The sequence below is a fragment of the Engystomops pustulosus genome, chromosome 10 (genome assembly GCF_040894005.1).
Source record: "Engystomops pustulosus chromosome 10, aEngPut4.maternal, whole genome shotgun sequence".
In the NCBI taxonomy this organism is placed as follows: domain Eukaryota; kingdom Metazoa; phylum Chordata; class Amphibia; order Anura; family Leptodactylidae; genus Engystomops; species Engystomops pustulosus.
In genome coordinates, this window is record NC_092420.1 from 73,039,964 (window position 1) to 73,061,522 (window position 21,559).

Here is a 21,559-nt window from a genome sequence, read left to right on the forward strand (position 1 = left end):
GCCTGCCCCCAGCTATGCTAACTTATTTATGGGACGGTTCGAGTCCCTATTTATCTACTCATCTCCTTTTTGGTCCAAAATCCTCCTATATAGATGATTTGTTCGTCATATGGACTGGCAGTGAAAATGAAGCTATAACCTTTGTAGACCAAATTAATAACAACAAGTGGGGTCTAAATTTCACATCCCGCGAGCCCTCTCCATGCATCGGGACCCGGCGCGCGTCGGGAAGGGGTTAAAGATGGTGAGGTGAATTTGCTGTAAACAAAAGAACAAATTAGGTATAGATTCAAGTCATATTTTGAGAATATATACAGCTCTGAACTTGTTCTTGGCACACAGGAGATAAAAGATGCGTCTTTAAGCATCCAATGAAGGATGCGTTTTTTCTCCAGTCCGGAACACTAAAAATGGCGCTGGCTTGGTCGTATTAGCGTAATAAAAAATATTTTATTTGTATAAAACAATCATATTAAATATATAAAAAGATTAAGGAAAGAACAACGCATTTCGCGGTTGTGCTAAGCTCTTCATCAAATTCATGTGCATATAGTCGTAAACATAGAATTTATAAGAGTCCGCATGTCCTTTACTGGAAGTCACCGGAATGTCCCGGTTTAGATTTAGTTAATACAAATACATAAAAACATACATAATTTCAATAAATATCCTGTACAAACAGCTGGTATTCCACTATAAATAATATAATATATATAAGAAATATAAGAAATCCAATTTTATATACCGTTTGTTTGGTTTCCTTTTGACTTTACCGGAGATCACAGGACTACAACCAAGGTGCTGATCTGATATCTACAAGTACAGAAGCCTGGAAAGGTCAAACCAGTTTTGTTTGACAGTTGTTGTGGGGGGCTGGCTGACCTTTTGACCTTAACAATTTTGTTAATATCTGCACACAAAAAAAATTTGAGCAGCACAAACCAGCACAAATGTAGCACAATTGATAGGCACCAGTTTTTTTTGATTTGGGTAATGTGGGGAGGGAATGGTTAACCTCTAATGACTTTTATTAATATCTCAAAAACAATAACGGCACAAATGAAAATTTCTGCTTTACAAACCAACACAAACGTAGCACAAACGTTTGACACCAATTTTCTTAGATTTAAAGAAGGTGGTGGGGGGGGGAGAGACGAAATATTTATAGGATTGTACTTCACGGTTTGAGAGGGGCGAACCGTCTGAGAGTCTCTTTGGGAAGAGTCTGTGGACCCTCTGGACCACCACGGCGGATGGTATGAGACCCGCAGTGGCAGCCAAGGTAACAAAAGCAGGAAACAGTCACAACCTGAGATGACAGCAGGAATGCAGAGCAGCACTGGAAACACTGGCACGGAGTAAAGACACCGTGGGGCTGGAACCCTGGTTGGCACAGCAGGAGCACAGTCGTACGGGAATGGACCACAGGATACGGACCACCAGACACTGACCACAGGATACGGACCACCGGACATGGACCACAGGATATGGACCACCGGACACGGACCACAGGATATGGACCACTGAATACGGACCACAGGATAAGGACCACCAGACACAGACCACAGGACACGGAACACTGGACACCAACCACAGGATACACACAGAAACGGGACCTCGAGATACACACAGGAACGGGACCTCGGGATACACACAGAAGGTTTTCACTTCAGTAGGAAAGACTTAAAGATCTGGCAGGGAGTGAAGGGGGCGAACCGTCTGAGAGACTCTTTGAGAAGAGTCTGTGGACCCTCTGGACCACCATGGGAGATGGTATGAGACCTGCGGTGGCAGCCAAGGTAACAAAAGCAGGAAACAGTCACAACATCAGATGACCGCAGGAACGCAGAGGAGCACTGGAAACGCTGGCACGAAGTGAAGACACCTCTGGGCTGGAACCCTGGACAGCACAGCAGGAGCATAGTCATATGGGAACGGACCACAGGATAAGGACCACCGGACATAGACCACAGGACACAGACCACAGGACACGGACCACAGGACACTGACTACCAGACACGGACCACTGGACACATACCACAGGAAACACACAGAAACGGGCCATTTAAGTTCCGAGTCAAGTTCCTATCCTGGCTCCTGATCGCCCGCGTGCAGGCTGCACGTCTCCTGCCTTCCAAGCCGCGCTCTCCCGCTCCAAGGGCGCAGGCAGTCTGGAAGGCAGGAGACGTGCAGCCTGCACGCGGGCGATCAGGAGCCAAGATAGGTATGTCTGGGGATGGGGCAGAGACGCTGGCACGGAGTTGTAAGAAAACATGAAATTTAAATGTACTGCCAAGAGCTTAATTCAAGCAGAATTATTTATTTGTGGACTTCACAGGATTTTTTTTCACAGTTTTAAGGACTAAATCTTTTTATATATGATGTTATAGTGTGATGTGGGCAGGACTGGTTTGCTGAAAGGTTATATATTTTTTTAAGGCAATAATAAACCATTTTTCATGGACAACCAATTGTGAGTTACAGAAACCACCATGTTTTGGGATACCCCCAGGCTATCTGCTTTAGAAGTTGTTAAAAAGGGTTTCCTTCCTTATATACAGGAAATGTCATAAGCACGTGACAGGGGTTTGCTGACCCCCTTCCTGTGCACATTTGCTGGCATTCACCATTCGAAGTATGAGACGTCTTCGGAAGACCCGAGGCTACCATGGAGACGGATCGCCGCTCCCCGATGACATCACGGGGAGCGGCGATCCCAGGTAAGATGGCGGCGCCCATGTGCTGCTATCTATCTGGGGCTGCCGGCAGCTTTGCCGGCAGCCATCGCTGTGATAACACAGCGTGCTAGCACCGATCGCGGGTGTTACCGGTAAGCCTTTGCTGCAATATGTAGCAAAGACTTGCTGGCTATGGAGTGGTCTCAGCCCCTGGTCGCAAACTGGTTAATATTATACCCTATGGAATGTATTAACAAGAATAATCATTGGAAAACATTTGAATCAGACTAATTGTACATCCCTCCATAGCAGGGTTGAGAAGAACCAACAAAAGCATTAAGTAATGAAACAAAAAATCTTTTTATAAATAAAAAATATATTTTATTTTATTTAATTGCAGAAAATAACACAATGGTTAAATAGTAGAATTGTCCTACATGGGACATAAGAAATAGGGTTGTGTACCAGGCAGCAGAATCTTATATCATTTTGATGTAATCAAATTATTGGCGACAATGGCCACCGGGACGGAGTTATCCCAGTTTTTTTTTGTCTCTAGTGTTTGATGGGACAAGTTGAAATGCATTAACACATGCATAGATGTACAAATATGTTTAGTATAACAAAACATTAGTACAATTTAAGTAGCTTACCCATATTAAAGATCACCTCTGCACCGGAATGACAACCACCCGACATACGTTTCGGCTGATTTGCAGCCTTCGTCTGGGGGTGGAGTCCTTAGGGCAACGAGCTTCAATATAAATACATCAGTGGCCAATGAATGTGTAGATCCTCCATCATGTGATAAGTGATGCGCCACAATATGGCGCACGATCGCTGCGTATGAAAGTGTGTGATCATGTGATGAATGATACATCACACTAAGGGTCTCGCGTCGCACTGTGGCGCATGCGCAATATGTGCTGGAGCATCCGATGGGACAAAAATAATGTGTTTGCAGGTGTTATGGGAACGTCATGTCCAGAAAATGAAATGATATCATGTCCGGACATGCGTTCTATACTGGGACTCATTGATCGCTCGGACATGTATAAGCTTCGGACATGCGCTGTAGTGACAAATTACCAGTATTGGCAGTACATGTATAGCAAACTGTTCATTCAAGTCTATGGGAGCACTGAAAATATTAATAATAATAATCTTTATTTGCATAGCGCCATCATATTCTGTAGCACTTTACATAAATAATAAATAACCATACATACAAATAAACTTTGTTGCTCATGCACAGCAAACTGTACATTTGGGCCATCTGTGGCAAAGGAGTCAAGGATCCGCACCTGTGGATAGGTCATGAATACACAAGATAGAAAAATCCCTTCAACTTACTAGAGATTATTGGAAATTGCCATGTAACTATTTATGTTTTCTTTCCAGAAAGATCAAATATCGTCAGAAATCAAAGACCTTTTACAGATCTTGGTAAGTTTTCAAACATTAAATTCACTGTGATGAGTAGAGACATAGTCACTAGAGATGAGCGAACATACTCGTCCGAGCTTGATGCTCATTCGAGCATTAGCGTACATCTCCCGCCGTTGTGATTTTTGGCGGCCAGAAACAGAGCCAATCACAAGCCAGGAGACTCTGCACTCCACCCAGCATGACGCGATACCCTTACACGTCGATAGCAGTGGTTGGCTGGCCTGATCAGGTGACCCTGGAATAGACTAGCCCCTGCCCGCGCTGCTCGGATCATTCTCTGTCTGGATGCCGCTAGGGAGAGAGCTGCTGCTGGTCAGGGAAAGGGTTAGGGTGTTCTATTAGAATAGTGTTAGGCAGGAATGAGTCTACAAGAACCCAACAGCCCTTCTTATGGCTACAATAACGTTTTATTTTACTTTTTTTTGGTCTGCTTGTGGCTGGGCTTGCTGCCACTAGTAGTGCAGCTAGTACCATATTGTGAATAAGTTGCAGGGAGACTTGCTACCGTTGTGTTTAGCTCTTAGTGACACACATATCCACCTCAAACACCGAAGTGGAACAATTTATTAGGGGTTTGATTTGAATTAGGCAGAGTCCGCTGATTTATTTTTTTTTACGTTTATTTCTTTTTATAACTCAAAGTCATCTGGCAAAGCAGTGTGCTTTCAGTGTAGGCTAGAAAATAGCCATAGGAGAACCCCAACGGCTTATTTAGGCCTACAATAGCGTTATATTTTCCTTTTTTTTTGGTTTGCTTATGACTGGGCTTGCTGGCATTAGTAGTGCAGGTAGTACCATATTGTGAGTAATTTGCAGGGAGACTTGCGACCGTTGTGTTTAGCTCTTAGTGACACACATATCCACCTCAAACACCGAAGTGGGACAATTTATTAGGGGTTTGATTTGAATTAGGCAGAGTCTGCTGATTTATTTTTTTTTACGTTTATTTCTTTTTATAACTCAAAGTCATCAGGCACAGCACAAAATCCAGTTGTGTGCTGGTAGTGTAGGTTAGAAACTAGCCATAGCAATAGGATAGCATCGTTTTGTTAAAAAAAATAAATAAATAAAAAAAAAATAAACACAAAAAAAAAAAAAAATTAAAAGTTTACACTTTAATTTGGAAAATGTTTAACCCGAGGGCTAGGGGTAGAGGACGAGGGCGTGGGCGTCTAACTACTGCAGGGGTCAGAGGCTGTGGTCCTGGGCGGGGTGAGACACCACCTGCTAATGAGGGAGCAGGGGAACGTCGCAGAACTACACTCCCTAGGTTCATCATGTTTGAAGTTACTGGGACTCGTGGTAGAGCGCTGTTGAGGCCAGAACAGTGCGTAGAGGTGATGTTGTGGATTGCGGACAATGCTTCTAGCCATTTGTCCACCAGTCAGTCTTCCACGCAGTCCACCCATGTCACCGAAATCAGCACTCCTCCAGCTCCTCCACCTCAGCCTCCTTTCCCCAGTCTGCCCCCTCCCAGCAAAATTTTGCATTTGAACCGGCATACTCTGAGGAACTGTTTTCTGGACCCTTCCCACAGTCACAAACCACTTGTCCGGTTGCTTCTGAGCTATTTTCCGATGCCCAGGTTTTCCAACGGTCGCAGTCTGTGGGTGATGATGACGTTATTGACGTAGTGGAAGAAGTGTGTAAAGAGGTGTCGGACGATGAGAAGACACGGTTGTCAGACAGTGGTGAAGTTGTTGTAAGGGCAGGAAGTCCGAGGGGGGAGCAGACTGAGGGATCGAGGGATAATGAGGTGACAGACCCAAGCTCGGTTGATAGGCCGGGTGAACACAGTGCTTCTGAGACGGAGGCGAGTCCTATACCAGAACAGGTTGGAAGAGGCAGTGGTGGGGCCAGACAGAGAGGCAGGGCCAGAGCTGGTGCATCAGCGCCAAATGTTTCCCGTAGTCAAGCTCCCGTGGCGAGGGCTAGATTTTCAGAAGTCTGGAGGTTCTTTAAAGAAACACCAGATGACGGACGGACTGTGGTGTGCAACCTGTGCCAAACCAGGATCAGTAGCGGTTCCACAACTACTAGCTTAACTACCACCAGTATGCGCAGGCATATGAATGCTAAAAACCCCACTCAATGGCACCAAGCCAGTTCACCTCCGACCGGGCACACCACTGCTTCTTCCCCTGTGTCATCTGCTAGTCAGCCCCCTTCCCAGGACCCCGGCCCAAACACCTCCCGTGCGAAAACCCCATCTTCGTCTCCACGATCCTCCACAGCATCCACCAGCGTTCAGCTCTCCATACCCCAGACGCTGGAGTGCAAAAGGAAGTATAGCGCAACCCACCCACACGCCCAAGCCCTCAACATCCACATCTCCAAGTAGCTTAGCCTGGAGATGCTGCCCTATAGGCTGGTAGAGACCGAGGCCTTTCGAAACCTCATGGCGGCGGCCGCCCCTCGGTGTTCGGTCCCCGGCCGCCACTACTTTTCCCGATGTGCCGTCCCAGCCCCGCACAAGCACGTGTCAGAGAACATCATCCGGGCCCTGACCAACGCCGTTTCTGACATGGTCCATCTGACCACAGACACGTGGAAGAGTGCTGCCGGGCAGGGCCACTATATATTGCTGACGGCACATTGGGTTAACTTGGTGGAGGCTGGGACCGAGTCTGACCCTGGGGCTGACGCCGAGGATTGCGGGGCCTACCTCGGTCCAGGTCTCAAAGGCCTACTATGCCTCCTCCTCCTCCCACCCCTCCTCCACCTCCTCCTCCTCCGAATTACCATCCGTGGGCATGGCGCCATCAGTCGGTAGCTCTAGGCACAGCAGCAGTGCCGTCGCTAAACGACAACAGGCGGTGCTCAAACTGCTGAGCCTAGGCAATAAAAGGTACACCGCCCAAGAGCTATTACAGGGCATCACGGCGCAGACCGATCTGTGGCTGGCACCGCTGAACCTGAGGCCAGGCATGGTTGTGTGTGACAACGGCCGTAACCTGGTGGCGGCTCTGCAACTCGGCAGACTGACACATGTGCCATGCCTGGCCCATGTGTTAAATCTCATAGTTCAGCGTTTTCTCAAGACATACCCCAATCTGTCTGATTTGCTCACGAAGGTGCGCCGCATCTGTGCGCAGATGCCAGAAGTCCAGCACAGATGCTGCCACTCTCAGGGCAGAGCAGCACCGCCTCCAACTGCCCGCTCACCGACTGTTGTGCGACGTGCCCACGAGGTGGAATTCAACATTAACCATGTTATCCAGAGTTTACCAGCAGCGCAGAGCGATTGTAGACTGCCAGATGTCAACTTCTACCAGAACTGGTAGTCAGGTCAGTAAGCTTCCTCAAGTCTACAATGAGGAGTGGACGTGGATGTCTGATATCTGTCAGGTGCTGAGTAACTTTGAGGAGTCAACACAGATGGTCAGTGGCGATGCCGCCATCATCAGCCTCACCATCCCGCTGCTTGGCCTGTTGAAAAACTCTCTGGTCAGCATGAAGTCGGAAGCTTTGCGCTCGTCACAAGAGACAGGGGAAGAAGATTCCCTTGTTGATAGCCAAAGCACCCTTAGGTCTGTTTCTCAGCGCATATCGGAGGAGGTGGAGGAGGATGAGGAAGAAGAGGAGGAGAATGTTGGCGAGACAGAAGCCTTCATTGTTCAGGCCTTCACTGTTCAGCATGTATGGGCAGAAGAAGAGGAGTTGGAGGAGTTGGAGGAGGAGGAAATGGGCAGTCAGGCCAGTGAGGGGAGTGAATTCTTGCGCGTTGGGACTCTGGCGCATATGGCAGATTTCATGCTAGGCTGCCTATCCCGTGACCCTCGCGTTCAAAGAATTTATTCCAGCACCGATTACTGGGTATTCACTCTCCTGGACCCACGGTACAAACAAAATCTTTCCACTCTCATCCCTGGAGAGGAAAGGAGTATGAGAATGCATGAATACCAGCAGGCCTTGGTGCACAAGCTGAAACAGTATTTCCCTTCTGACAGCGCTAGCGGCAGAGGGCGTACTTGTGCGGGACAAGTAGCGAGGGAGAGTAGGCGAGCAGGCAGCTTTTCCAGCACTGGCAGGGGTACGCTTTACAAGGCCTTTGCCAGTTTTATGTCACCCCAGCAAGACACTGTCACCTGTCCCCAGTCTCGGCAGAGTAGGGCTGATCTTTACAGAAAGATGGTGAGGGAGTACGTAGCTGACCATACCATCGTCCTAAATGATCACACAGCTCCCTACAACTACTGGGTTTCAAAGCTGGACATGTGGCACGAACTGGCGCTGTACGCCTTGGAGGTTCTTGCCTGCCCTGCCGCTAGCGTGTAGTCCGAGCGGGTTTTCAATGCAGCTGGTGGCATCATCACCGATAAGCGTACACGCCTGTCGACTGGCAGCGCTAACAGGCTGACGCTTATCAAGATGAATAAAGCCTGGATTTCTCCGGATTTTCATTCTCCACCAGGTGAAAGAAGCTCAACCTGAATAATGTATGCACTCCTCCTCCTCATTGTCCTCCTTCTCCTACTCTTTGTACACTAAAGCATAGGAAACTGGCTATTTTTTGCCAGGGCCAACTGGCTCTAGCTATAGTACTCTATGTATTTAATTTTTCTGGAGGGCCACCTACCCGGTCCTCTGTTTTAAGCAATTTTTGGGAGTGCCACATACAGGCACTCAAGCTATTTAATTTTTCTGGAGGACCACCTACCTGCTCCTCTGGTTTGAAAACTTTTTTGGACTGCCACATACAGGCACTATCCAAATTAAATTGTCTCCATAGCAGCCTCCACATGTCGTCTTTTTAGCTGCCTCCACACTTTGTCTCCATTGCTACCTCCACACGTCATCGCCATAGCTGCCTACAAAAGTCGTCCATATAGCTGCCTCCATACATGGTCTCCTTATCAAACGAACTGTGTCAAGCAGAATTTTGGGTTGTTTTCATGGCTTCCACATCAAACTTGTTAACTTTGTTGCCACCCTGCTGTGTAATCCACAAAATATACTGGCAAACTTTTATCATTTACCGATATTATTTCAGCGCTTCTTGCGCATCTGTTTACATTCCCCTCACCCGCCATAACCCAAACTTATAAGAACGCTACTACACTTGATCTTATACAAAAGGTTCTTAGAAGTGCTGTTTGGGGAGTAGCCTAGAGACAGGCGCTTGGATTGGCGAAAGCTCGCCTGGCAGCGGAGCGCCAGCTCCATCTCAAGATCCAACTAACATAGTTTTAACTGCAGCACCTTTAATCTACTACTAGTTCACTGCCTCCATACATCGTCCCCTTATCAAACGAGCTGTGTCAGGCAGAATTTTCAGGTGTTTCACCAGATACATAGTGGAAATCGGCCCATCTGTCGCCGCCATGCTGGATACCTGAAGTTGCAATCATAGCAGCGCAATATGGATGCCCCATACTGTCGCTCTTAATCATGGAACCATTTCGGAAAAAACAATAAAAATAGAACCACTATGCTATTCCATTATTCCTAGGTGAAATATTCAAACGACCCAGCCTTCTTTGCAAATTATAATTTTTTCAAAGTAAACGCTTCTGGCCCCCAGTCCCATTTTGGGTGGGGAGGAGCCGAGAGACAGGGGCTTGGACAGGCGAAATCTCGCCTGGCAGTGGACCGCCAGCTCCATCCCAAGATTAGGCAGCCTCAGAGGCATTCATGCATGCTGCCCCTGCTGTTTCCTGTCCATTTTGCCTCCACGATCCTCCACAGCGTCCACCAATGTCTCATTTCAACTCTCTATACCCCAGACGCTGGAGCACGAGAGGATATGCAGCACATCATCCCCTTATCAAACGAGCTGTGTCAGGCAGAATTTTCAGGTGTTTCACCAGATACATGGTGGAACTCGGTCTATCTGTCGCCGCCATGCTGGAGACCTGAAGTTGCAATCATAGCAGCGCAATATGAATGCCCCATACTGTCGCTCTTAATCATGGAAGTCGTCTCCATGGCTGCCTCCACATGTCGTCCCCTTATCAAAAGAGCCGTGTCAGGCTCATTTTTCGGGTGTTTTACCAGATACGTTATGGAACTTGGTCACTATGTCGCCACCATGCTGTGTTATCGATTAAATATACCGTCAACCTTTTGTTCACATAGGAAATCATTTCAGCACTTCTTGCTTACCTCCTTTGGTGAAACCTGATTCCATTTGGGGTATGTCGCCATGACATTCTCTAGCCTGCCACTGCTGCCGCTGCCTCTGCATGCCGTCCCCTATAGTGTCAGGGTCAATTATTGTATGTTTTAGATGCTACCTAGCCTCATTCTGTCACTCTGTCATGGCCATGCTGTTGCCCATAATTTTGGCATAATGGTGCGATTAAGCAGCCTCAAAGGCATCCATGCATGCTGCCCCTGTTGTTTCCTGTCCATTTCCCTGGTGTTTCCATCCTTTTCTGAGGTTCCCAGGTGTTTGGCCAAGCTTCCCTGAGCAGAGCCTTGGTCCCCTTGAAAAATGCTCAAGTCTCCCATTGACTTCAATGGGGCCCGTTATTCGAGACGAGCACTCGAGCATCGGGAAAAGTTTGTCTCGAATAACGAGTACCCGAGCATTTTAGTGCTCGCTCATCTCTAGTAATAATACGGCTGGTGAAAATGGGATATTTGTAATGCCCAGATTTTTAATCAGATTGTATGCCTCCATCCATAAGGTTCTGATTCTAGGGCATGTCCATAAGATGTGTAATAGTGAGCCTTTTTGGCCACACAATCTCCAGCATCCCGGGGATGAGGAGTTAAAATTTTTATGTAGGCGTGCAGGCGTAAAATACCAGCGCATATGTGTCTTAACTATTGCCTCTATGTGGGAAACACTATGTGTGGAGTGTGTTAAGGAGAGGGTGTCCTTCCATTGTATATTGTTAAAGGTTTGCCCTAACTCTTTTTCCCAGGCTTTCATATATGGTAGTTTGGATATTGTCCCTTTGTTGTTTATTAATATGTAGAAGAATGAAATCCCTTTTTTATGGGCTGAATTATCTCGTAAAAAACTGATAATGTCTTTGTTCATTAACAGATTATCGGGATTAAGATTCTGCATGTATTTACGGATTTTAAGATAATTGAATATTTCTCCGGTGGGGCGGTTGTATTTAATAACTAGGCTGGAAAAGGAGGCCAGTTTTTGGTTGGTAAGTACATCTGCAAGTGTTAGAATGTTTTGTGAACGCCAGTAGCGTAGGTTGATATTTTGAATGTTAGATTCAAATATAGATATGGGAATATACTCAGGCGGTAAGCGTTCTAGATCTTGGATAGAGGAAGACGTCACCTCTTTCCATGTTTGTTCAGAGGCTATCATAGTACTCAGTTTAGGTGCCGTTGTTTGGGTTTGCCATAGATGGTTTATAAGTCTTGTTTGCAGGGGGGAATCCCTATTGTAGTGTCTTTCAATATTACACCATCTATTGTTTGAGTCATTGTTCCACCAAGGTTTAATTTGGCTTAGGACTGATGCCTTGTAGTAGTCTTTTAGATGAGGTACTCCCAAGCCACCTGTTAATTTTGGTTTTGTGAGTGTATGAAGAGCAATCCTTGGGCTTTTCCCTTGCCAAATGAATTTCCTTAATTGAGTATTGGCCACTCTAAAGAATGATTCTGGTACTGGAATGGGAATAGTCCTAAAGATGTATATGAATTTTGGGAGGGTCATCATTTTATAGGACGTTATACGTCCACACCAAGATAACAGCACTTTAGAGTAATCTAGAAGGTCTTTATGCGTTTTAGCTATAAGGGGGGCATAGTTATATTTATAGTTTTTAGTCGGGAAGGCTAGTTCAATACCTAAATAAGTTATGTGTTCTGGTTGCCAGTAGTGTAGTCCTGTTTTAGTTTCTGGATTGATTCCATCTTCACATTGACCGGAAGAGCTTGTGATTTTGAATTGTTAATCTTATAATATGTGATTTTTCCAAATTCCTGAAGGATTTTTAGTGCATTTGGAATGGAGATTTCAGGGTTAGTCAGTGATAAAATAATGTCGTCGGCAAAAAGGGAAATTTTGTATTCTTGCCTTCCGACTTTTATGCCAGTAATTAGTTGGGTATTCCTTATGTGTTCTGCCAGTGGCTCTATAGATAAAATAAAAATGATGGGGGAAAGGGGGCATCCCTGTCTTGTACCATTCGACAGGGTGAACTTTTGAGACAGCCTACCATTAACAAACACTCTCGCTGAAGGGTTGGAGTAGAGAGCTTGAATAGCTTTCAGGATCGGACCAGTAAGTCCAAACTTGCTTAAGGTGGCAAATAAGTAGTCCCAGTTCACCCCGTCGAATGCTTTTTCTGCATCAATTGTTAAAAATGAGGCTGGGGTTTGTTCTATTTCACATATCTGAAGGAGATCTATTAGTTTCCTCATATTATCAGAGGCCTGTCTTCCCGGGGTAAAACCCGTTTGGTCATGAGTAATAAGATTGGGGATAATTTTTTTTAATCTATTTGCTGAGATTCGGGCGTAAATTTTTACATCTTCATTTAGTGATGAAATAGGGCGATATTTAGCTGGGTTATCTGTAGCCTTATTTGGTTTTGGTAGTGTCACTATTATGGAGGAGAGCATGGCTTCTGGAAATTCTCCCCTAGAGGAGGCAGCTTCAAATACTCTTGCTAGGTAAGGTGCAATTATATTAGAGAATTTTTTGTAATAAGCTCCTGGTAGGCCATCTGGGCCCGGCGCTTTGTTAGAAGGAAATTGTTTTATGGTTTTTAGTACTTCCTCAGTTGAGATAGGGGTGTTGAGTTTTAGAATGTCTTCAGCGGATATTTTTGGCAGAGAAAGGGAGTCTAGATAATTTTGAATTTGTTCAGGAGATGGTATAATGGTATGGTAGGCCTATGAAAAAATCACAATAATTAACAAAACCTGAAACATAACAACATTTAACATGTTTCTTGGTACCGGAATTATCGAGTACTTCTTCGGGGTAGTTCCAGTGGAAACATGATAGGTGGTCGGTTGTCTCCTTGTCTGTGGAAAGTTTTTTCAGGACTGCTGAGTAGTGTACAGCTCTCATTTGGTTCTCCATTCTGAGTTTAGGCGACTTTGACGTTGAGGCTTCGGATTGTGCTAGTTTTCATCATTGGATATTCCCCATGATTCCATCAGCTCCAAACCTTCTTCTACCGTTTTGATAGCTACTATGGAGTTTTTCCACTTCACTAGGACTTTTGTGGGAAAGCCCCATCTGTATGGAATTTCTTTTTCTCTAAGGTGGGACGTAACAGGATACATCTTCTTCCTAGCTTGTAATGTAGCCGCAGATAGGTCCATAAATAGTTTTATGGATTCATAGGGAGCTGGGAGGGTTTGAAGCTTTCTTGTTTCAGACAGGAGTTGTTCTTTAACATGGTAATATGTGAATCTTGCCAAGACGTCATGCGGTATTGAGTCTGGAAGGTTGCTAGGTTTGGGCACTCTGTGTGCTCTGTCAATACAGAGCTCGTATTCCTCCAGGTTTGGAAGAAGGGTTTTTGTTAACTGTTGTATATACGATTTCAAGTGAATATTGGGTACGGTTTCTAAAATGCCTCTGAATTTGATATTATTATGTTTGTCCCTGTCTTCAGAGTCTATAATTTTAGCCTGAATTGCGGACACTGAGTCTTCCAGTGAGTTATGAGAATCCACTAATTCGTTATGTGCTTGTACGAATGAGGTTAGTTTATCTTCTGATTGGGATACCCTATCTCCCAGTTCTTGTATAGATGTTTGAATAGGTTTCACCAGTGAAATGATATCTTTCGCTGTAAAGAGCTACGGAGCGCTTCTAGCATGGTTTTAAGAGTGTGTTCAGAAACCAGCTTTTCTGTAGTTTGGAATGCAGCAAAGCCATCTAAAACCTGTTTGTCAAGGTTTGAGCCATCAGATGTTAAAGTATTAGATATGTCATCTTGTGGAGAGTTGTGGTGCTTGGCTTTTTGTTTTGCAGGGCTGTTGGATGCAGACCTTGTTTCTTCAAGAGGATTAAGCTGCAGGGGGGAGCATGAGGGGTCTGTGCTGTCACTCATTTGCAGGTTCAGCGGCAGCATGCTTTCTTCATCTGCCATGTATACTGGGGAGGGCTGTATTGAGGATCGTTCTGACGATCTTGATGAACTAGGAGCTGGTGAGTTATTTCCCCATGTTTCTAGTGGTATATCCTTATTGGGGAGGATTCTTGCCCCTTTTCTTGTAGAGGGCGCTTGCTGTGCACCCGGGCCGCCGTTTGCTTTCTTGGCGTGGTCGCGCCATGTGAGTCGGCGCCATTTTGGGAACGGCCCGCGGCTCCGCCGAAAAAGTGTTCTATCGGCTTACCTGCCGATTCCCTTGCTTCTCTGTTTCTCCCCAGAGCGCTGGGCGCTGTGCCGGTCTGTTTGCTGGGCATTTCACGTCCTTATTGCCGGTGCAGGTTGCTTATTGACGGAGACAGACCCAGAGCTCTCCCTTCACGCGGCCATACTCGCTCGCGGCCAAGCCACGCCCCCTATGAATTTTTAAAAGCAGGTTCTTGTGCAAAATTTTAAACATTTAAAACATATGTAATATTTTAAATTTGCATGTTGAACAGGACCTATTAAAAAATCCTTCCTTTGCACCTTCCCTGGACCAGGTGCATATTTGCGTCTAAAAAGTTGCAAAAATAAGCAAAAAAAGTGATGCATAAGTGAAAAGTATCAAGGAAAATCTGGAAAATAAAGACACATAAGGTGCACTGCATATGGTGCAGACCAAGGTATACTTGAAAAAAGACAATTTTGCTAGCAGAAATAAAGATACATGTCCCCCATTGTGCGCATTTGTTAGTGATGCCATTTTCTTCTCCACGTTGCAGTGGGGAAACTAGTTTAGAGAGGTCTTTTTGTTTCATTTTTTTTTGTTTAGTTTTGGAGACTGTTTTCTCTGATGATTGAAGTGCTGCAAAGCTGTCTAGAGATACTAAGGTTTGAGGCAGAGAATGTGAAGGGCTCCTCTCTAGGTCTGTGTCTTGAGCCAGTAGAGACCTTTATGTTTTAAAGGAAACCTACCACTTGAAGTGGTAGGTGTAAGATGGGAATACCGATCACCAGCTCAGGGTGAGCTGGTGCCGGAGCTTGTTTTTTTAAAAAAGTGTTTTAAACCGCAATACAGCGGTTTAGGACACTAACAAAAACAAGCTCCGGCACCAGCTCACCCTGAGCTGGTGCTCGGTATTCCCATCCTACACCTACCACTTCAAGTGGTAGGTTTCCTTTAAACCCCAACTTTCTGGTATTTCCAGCACCTGAGGGGATTTGGAGTAACTTAGAGTTGGGCTTGTTGTTATCTGCAAGTAGTATGGTGTGGACCATTGGTTTCTTGTCTGCTACAGTCAGCGTCATCTTTTTTATTCCGTGGACCCATCGGAAAATAATGGCCTATGGGTTTGTTTTGCGGCTCCTTGTTGTTCCTCTACTTTGTTCATGTGCCTGATGTGTTACCCGGCATTATGCTTTAAAAGGTGAGTTCTGTTGCTGATCTGAACTCTGGTTTATCCGCTATGTACGGATGTTGCTGAATGGAGCTCCTCGTTCATGCGGCCATTCACTTCAGCAGGCAAACCAAACCAGTGGTGGTTTTTTTTTTCACTTCAAAACCTGAATCACCACATCCAAAATGTAATGCAAAGTTTTGTGAAAGAAATGGAGAAATAGAGAAATAACTTTACCATTACTCAACATCTAACAAATATGCTGTATTCCATGGTATGTATAAATTGTGATTGTAAATACCATATAAGTTCAGCACCTCCACATCTACAGTCACTTATTAATATCTTATGCATGCTGTGAACTTTCAAAGAGGACCAGACACTTCTCCTGCCATTTCTGTTATTCCCCATAATATACCAATGCTAGAGCATCTTTTCTTATAAGTGTATTATATGACACTTCTTTTTATTCTATTTGGGATAGGGGAGGGGGTTCTTGGATATCTAGATCAGTGGCATGAATTTTTAACCATATATGTGGGCACATTTACGAAGAGTAGTGCAAACTGCACTATTTGCAATTTGCCTAAGTAGTGTGCAGTGGACGCCAGATTCAGGATTTGTGGTCCCCGTTCTTCATGATCCTGGCAGCTCCTCGCATTGCCCCGACAAAGTGCACCAACTCTTTTTTGGTGCACTTTTAACATGGGCATGCAACACATTACGTTGCATGAAAAATCTGGCGCATGGTTCGACTGAGCATCGGCGAGCCCCCTAATTTATATTTCATGATGCCTAGAGCAGCTGCGCCTAAAAGGAGCCATGTGCAACACAATTGTGGAGCAGACACTTCTTAAATACCAGTGCAAGCAGTTTGCATCTGAAAGAAAGGAAAAATTCTGACAGAAAACTGGCGCAAAGCCCTTAGTAAATGTGCCACATAGACTAATTTACTGAAAACAGCTCAGTCTGCACTATATGCAGTTTGCCTGTGTAGTGTGCAGAGGGAACCAGATTTTTGGTGCATGCAACACATTTCTGCCAGACTTTGCATGTTAACTCTGGTGCATGTTCTGACTGAGCACTGGAACGCTCCCTTCAGTGCAGAAATTTGTGTCACACGTGGAATAATGAAGCTGCTACACATAAGGCGCAAAAACTTCTTTAATACATGGCGCAGGGGCTTTAGTAAATCTGAGCCTATATTCCTAGGTGAGCACTGGCTGATTATTGCTGTCATATTATTAAGTTGCTTCTATCGCTAGTAATACAAGAAGGTAACACAAGTTTTATTTTATTTCTCATTAGAGAAACGCTGGTTGCTTTGGGGACGATGCACTTGGCACTGGTGATACAGTGGTAAGAAATCTTGCTCTTATTAGTATATCTTAAAATAATTCCGTCAGTCCAAATCATTCAGTTGAGTCTTTGTGATATTGTGGGCTCGGTTTTTATACTTTTATTTTCAATAATCCTTCACCTGCCCAGAATCCTTCCACCCGTCATTCATACCGAAACCTACGTGCTATAGATACTCACCAACCCACAGAATACTTACAGCCTGCACTGTCCACCATCTCCTCTTTCACCTTTCCAAACCTGGCTACTAACCACTATAATCACACTGTCAGAAGCGTGCTAGATGAGATTGCACCACTCACTATCCGAAATTTTCAACACACACGCAGACAACCTTGGCACACCGAACAAACTAGTTTCCTTTGTAAGTGCTCCAGGATTGCCGAACGTCTGTGGAGAAAGTTGCGCACATCTGCAGACTTTTTACACTTCAAATATATGCTAAAAACCTATAACTCTGCCCTTCACCTTGCTAAACAGGTCTATTTTACTAATCAAATTTCCTTGCTCTCTAACAACCCCAAAAGGCTCTTTGATACTCTTCACTCCTTACTAACACCAAAGGTGCAGCTACACGAATGCCTCAAGTTTGTGCCAACCACTGCACTGGCTGCCTGTCTCCTTCCGTATTCACTTTAAAATAATAACCATAATGCTGCACCTCCATTTCTCTCTTCTCTCATCTCAGTCTTTGGCCTTCTCATGCTCTACGATCTGCCAGTGATTTTAGATTAATCTGTACCTTAATTCGAACCTTTCATGCACGTCTTCAAGACTTCTCCCGAGTTGCTCCTATTCTCTGGAATGCCCTCCCCGGACTCTCAGACTAATACCCACCCTCCAAAGCTTCAAACGTGCTCTTAAAACCCATCTCTTTAGGCAAGCCTATCACACTCGCTAACTGCATGAAACGTCAACTCTCCCTTTACTAATCCATCCTATATCCTATCTCTCTATTTTTCGGCAAACAGCAGATATATACCAAGTTCCAGGCTTCTCTGCAGTCTTTTTCACCTTGGACCCTGTATATACGATGGCAGCTGATGGCTGGTTCAAGCAGCTGAATTTTTATTTATTAAATTATTTTATATTGTTCCCTTATAAAGAATGGCTGCACCATTCTACAACCTCTTATGTCAACACCCTCATCCTCATAGTCTGTAAGCTCTTGTGGACAGGGCCCTCACTCCTATTGTTCCATATAACTGTTTGTTCTTATGTAATGTAATGTAATGTTATATTTGTATATGTTCCCTATGATATGTAAGGCGCTACGGAATTTGATTGGGCTATATAAATAAAGATTATTATTAATTGTACACCATAACAGAGCAGAACAACAGAATCCTCAAAGGGAGATGTAAAGGTCGCCAAAATCTGTAACAGTGGATATTTTCATATACAATATCTACACAAAGTGTTAGTTTCCTCAGTACAATAAAGAAAGGTTTCTACAGTCTGATAAAGATAATACAATAAGATCACTTGTATAACTAACACATTTACATGACAAATGTATTACAGGAAGAATTAGTCACAAAGCTTGGAGAAAGTCTAGAAGGTTTAGTGCGGAAGCATCTTTAATTTACTTTAGGTAACTTTCTTTTTACATTTTAAAAACACTTGTATACAAGCAAAACATCCGAATGTCCAGCTCACCATGTAGTTGATTCACCCCCAGCGTTCCGGAAAGAAGAAAATCCCCACGGACTCAGGGCAAAGGCATAATCGTATTAAAAAAACAGCGCTTCGGGAGATTGTTGTTTCAAAAATTTCTTTCTTTATTTAGTTGCAATAAAAACATATTTCTTGGCAAGGTACATAGGAATAAACGGTATCTCAGGAAAATAACCTACGCATTTCGCTCATGCGAGCTTAGTCATGGTTTAGTCATAGTATGTCACAAGTCCACAATAGGAAACTTCCACAGCTGCTCAATCCTCCACCTATATTCCTCAGGTTAATAAATAAATGTAACTCACCTGAGGCGAGGAGTCACCACAGCTCATCCCTCATATAGATTTATTTCACCAGCAACACATGAATGCAAAGTCCATCAAACACACAGACTCCTTTCTCAAGAGCATTAACTTAAAGAGGACCTGTCACCCCATTTATCGGCACTAGGAGCTGCTTACTAAAGTAAGCAGCTCCTAGTGCTTGATCAAACGGCGCAGTGTTAGAGTGATAGCGTTACCGGAAACCTCCGGTAACGCTATCAAACACTGCGGCGGGGTATAGTGTAATCATCGGACAGCTTGCAAAGCTGTCCTATGTATTCATGAGGGGGCGGTCCGGGGCGTTGCTTCTACCCCGGACCGCCCCGCTCGCTCCATAGGCCGGCATTGACTGCCGCGCGCTAGGCGGCACTCACAGCCCCTAGTCACGCCCCAACCCGTCCCCTTATGAATACATCGGACAGCTTTGCGAGCTGTCCGACAATTACACTATACCCTGCCGCAGTGTTAGATAGCGTTACCAGAGGTTTCCGGTAACGCTATCATTCTAACACTGCGGCGTTTGTTCAAGCACTAGGAGCTGCTTACTTTAGTAAGCAGCTCCTAGTGCCGATAAATGGGGTGACAGGTCCTCTTTAACTCTATATAAAATAATTTACTGATGTCTATATATCATGTCACACAGGAAAGTCAATACAAGAAATATATTTTTGTTTTACTGAGATTTGTCCAACAGCAATTTTTTATCTAATTCTATTGAAATTAATGTGACAAGTAATTAGTGAACTATGGAACATTTAAATAGGGTTGAAGGAGAAATCTGAAACCTGAGATTTTAGAGATTTAGAAAGCTGCGCCCAATCTTTTATATTCATGTTTTATACAATCCCTTCTCTTCTATCATATCTCCTCCGAAATGTTCACTATTGAATGAACACTGTACCCAGACATTATTATATCAGTACAGACACAACTATATTATTCTCCAAAAAAGCTTAAAGCTGTGAATATTATGTCTCATTTTAATTCACTATTTATTGTATATATTTTTTTTCTCCTAGGGGAATTGAACCTGAAATGAGAGAAAGCAATTAAAAAAGGAGAAAAATATAAAAGCACAAAATCAATCCTTTTTATTCGTCTTATCAATAAATGATTCTTAAAATCAACCCACATGTATTGTACTGGGATTTCTTGGTGCCACCAGAGGAATAATTCTGTGGTCTATTCTTTATCAATTGACATACAATATATTAATAATAAGTTTCAATTTTGGATATACAACTAGAGAGCTAAAGGGATCTTCTAGAGCAGTGGTGGCGAACCTATGGCACGGGTGCCAGAGGTGGCACTCAGAGCCATTTTTGTGGGCACTCAGACCATCGCCCCAGGACAGAGTTCACCAAACAGGACCAAATCTTCCTGCAGTCCAAGGCAACTTAAGCGACACTTCATAGGCTGTTTCAAACTGCGGGAAAAGTGAGAAGGTGCTGACAGAACTGCATCATCTTTGAAGCTCATCATGCTGGACCCACCATTCTTTCTCTACAGAGAGACCCTAGTGAGATGCTACAACGAGAGTCTTATTTGCCCTCCTTCTTTCTCCTGAATTGGTGGCCTCAGGTGGCCAATACGATTCAAAAATGTGGAAGAACAGGTAGCAATAAGTTACTGCTTAAAATGCCATGTTGGCACTTCATGGTAAATAAGTGGATATTGGTCATAGTTTGGGCACTCTGTCTCCAAAAGGTTCGCCATCACTGTTCTAGTGCATATATGAGATTTATTATGTGGATATGTAATAAAAGTTCTGTTTTTCAAGGGAAAACTCCTATAAGACCCATAGTATTAGGTACCAGCTCATAATAGGATCATAATAGGAGGCTATGTAATAACAAACAGGGGCATTGTTGGGGTCTTACAAGATAATGTCCTGAGAAGCATTGTTCTTTCTAAATATCAGAATACAACATACTTTCTTGCTAAATATACAGAAGTATTATGAAATAACATATGAACTTTACCTAAGTGAAGACATTCAGAACAGCCTCTAGAAGCTACAAAGCCAATTCCCAGTAGCGTAGAGAAAAATAAGTGTCTTAATTGTAGAAAGTTAAACATAAAACAGTCTTATAGAAATTTTTTCATGTCAAATTAATTTTTCACCCCAAACTAAGATTACTTTCTTGTAGGATATGATATAAAGCTAATGTGGTTAAGATGACCTCCAAGTTACTTTGCTTTCCAAACCCACAAACGGAAAACCCTTATTTTAGCACAGATTTTAATCACGTTGGGGTGCATCTTGGGCCACGCTCCTTTTTATGTGCCAGTCTTACAAGTCTAAAAATATTGATGAGCGGACCTGAGCTATGTAGACTCAGAATCGAAACCTAAACACATTGCATTATTCGATATCCGGGTCCATGTTTGGGGAAAAAAGAGTAAAGCTGCTTGACTGACTGCAGAAACAGCCAATCAAGCAGCTTCTAGCACCTTAGCAACCATAGGCATGTCCTCTGTAGACTTGCATGTCATTGGCTGGGCTGGACATGTGCAGTATTGGAGCTGGGTAACATATCATGTGTTATGGAGAGAGAAAGGGAGAGCTTGCTACCGATCATAAAGTCAGCCAGCTTGGCAGGGACTAATGAAACATCAGCAATTGCCGTGGTCAGGGCACTGATGTGTATATAAGAGGGACA

At 44.2% G+C, this 21,559-nt stretch overlaps 1 protein-coding gene across 4 annotated transcripts in view; it reads left to right on the forward strand.

Annotated features, from left to right (window-relative positions):
* The window catches only part of LOC140103943 (ranaspumin-like), a 45,062-nt gene extending 25,039 nt beyond the window's left edge, over positions 1-20,023 (forward strand). The window contains exons 10-14 of one of the 4 annotated variants that reach the window (XR_011850211.1): positions 4,080-4,124; positions 11,125-11,239; positions 16,846-16,896; positions 18,421-18,490; positions 19,916-20,023. Coding sequence is in view for 2 of the 4 variants with exons in the window: in XM_072127260.1 (XP_071983361.1) it covers positions 4,080-4,124; positions 16,846-16,896; positions 18,421-18,480 (156 nt within the window). In the remaining 2 variants the exon portion in view is untranslated. The remainder of the gene's footprint in view (positions 1-4,079; positions 4,125-11,124; positions 11,240-16,845; positions 16,897-18,420; positions 18,491-19,915) is intronic. The other 3 variants (XR_011850212.1, XM_072127260.1, XM_072127261.1) reach the window with 3 other exon arrangements.
* Positions 20,024-21,559: the final 1,536 nt, after the last annotated feature.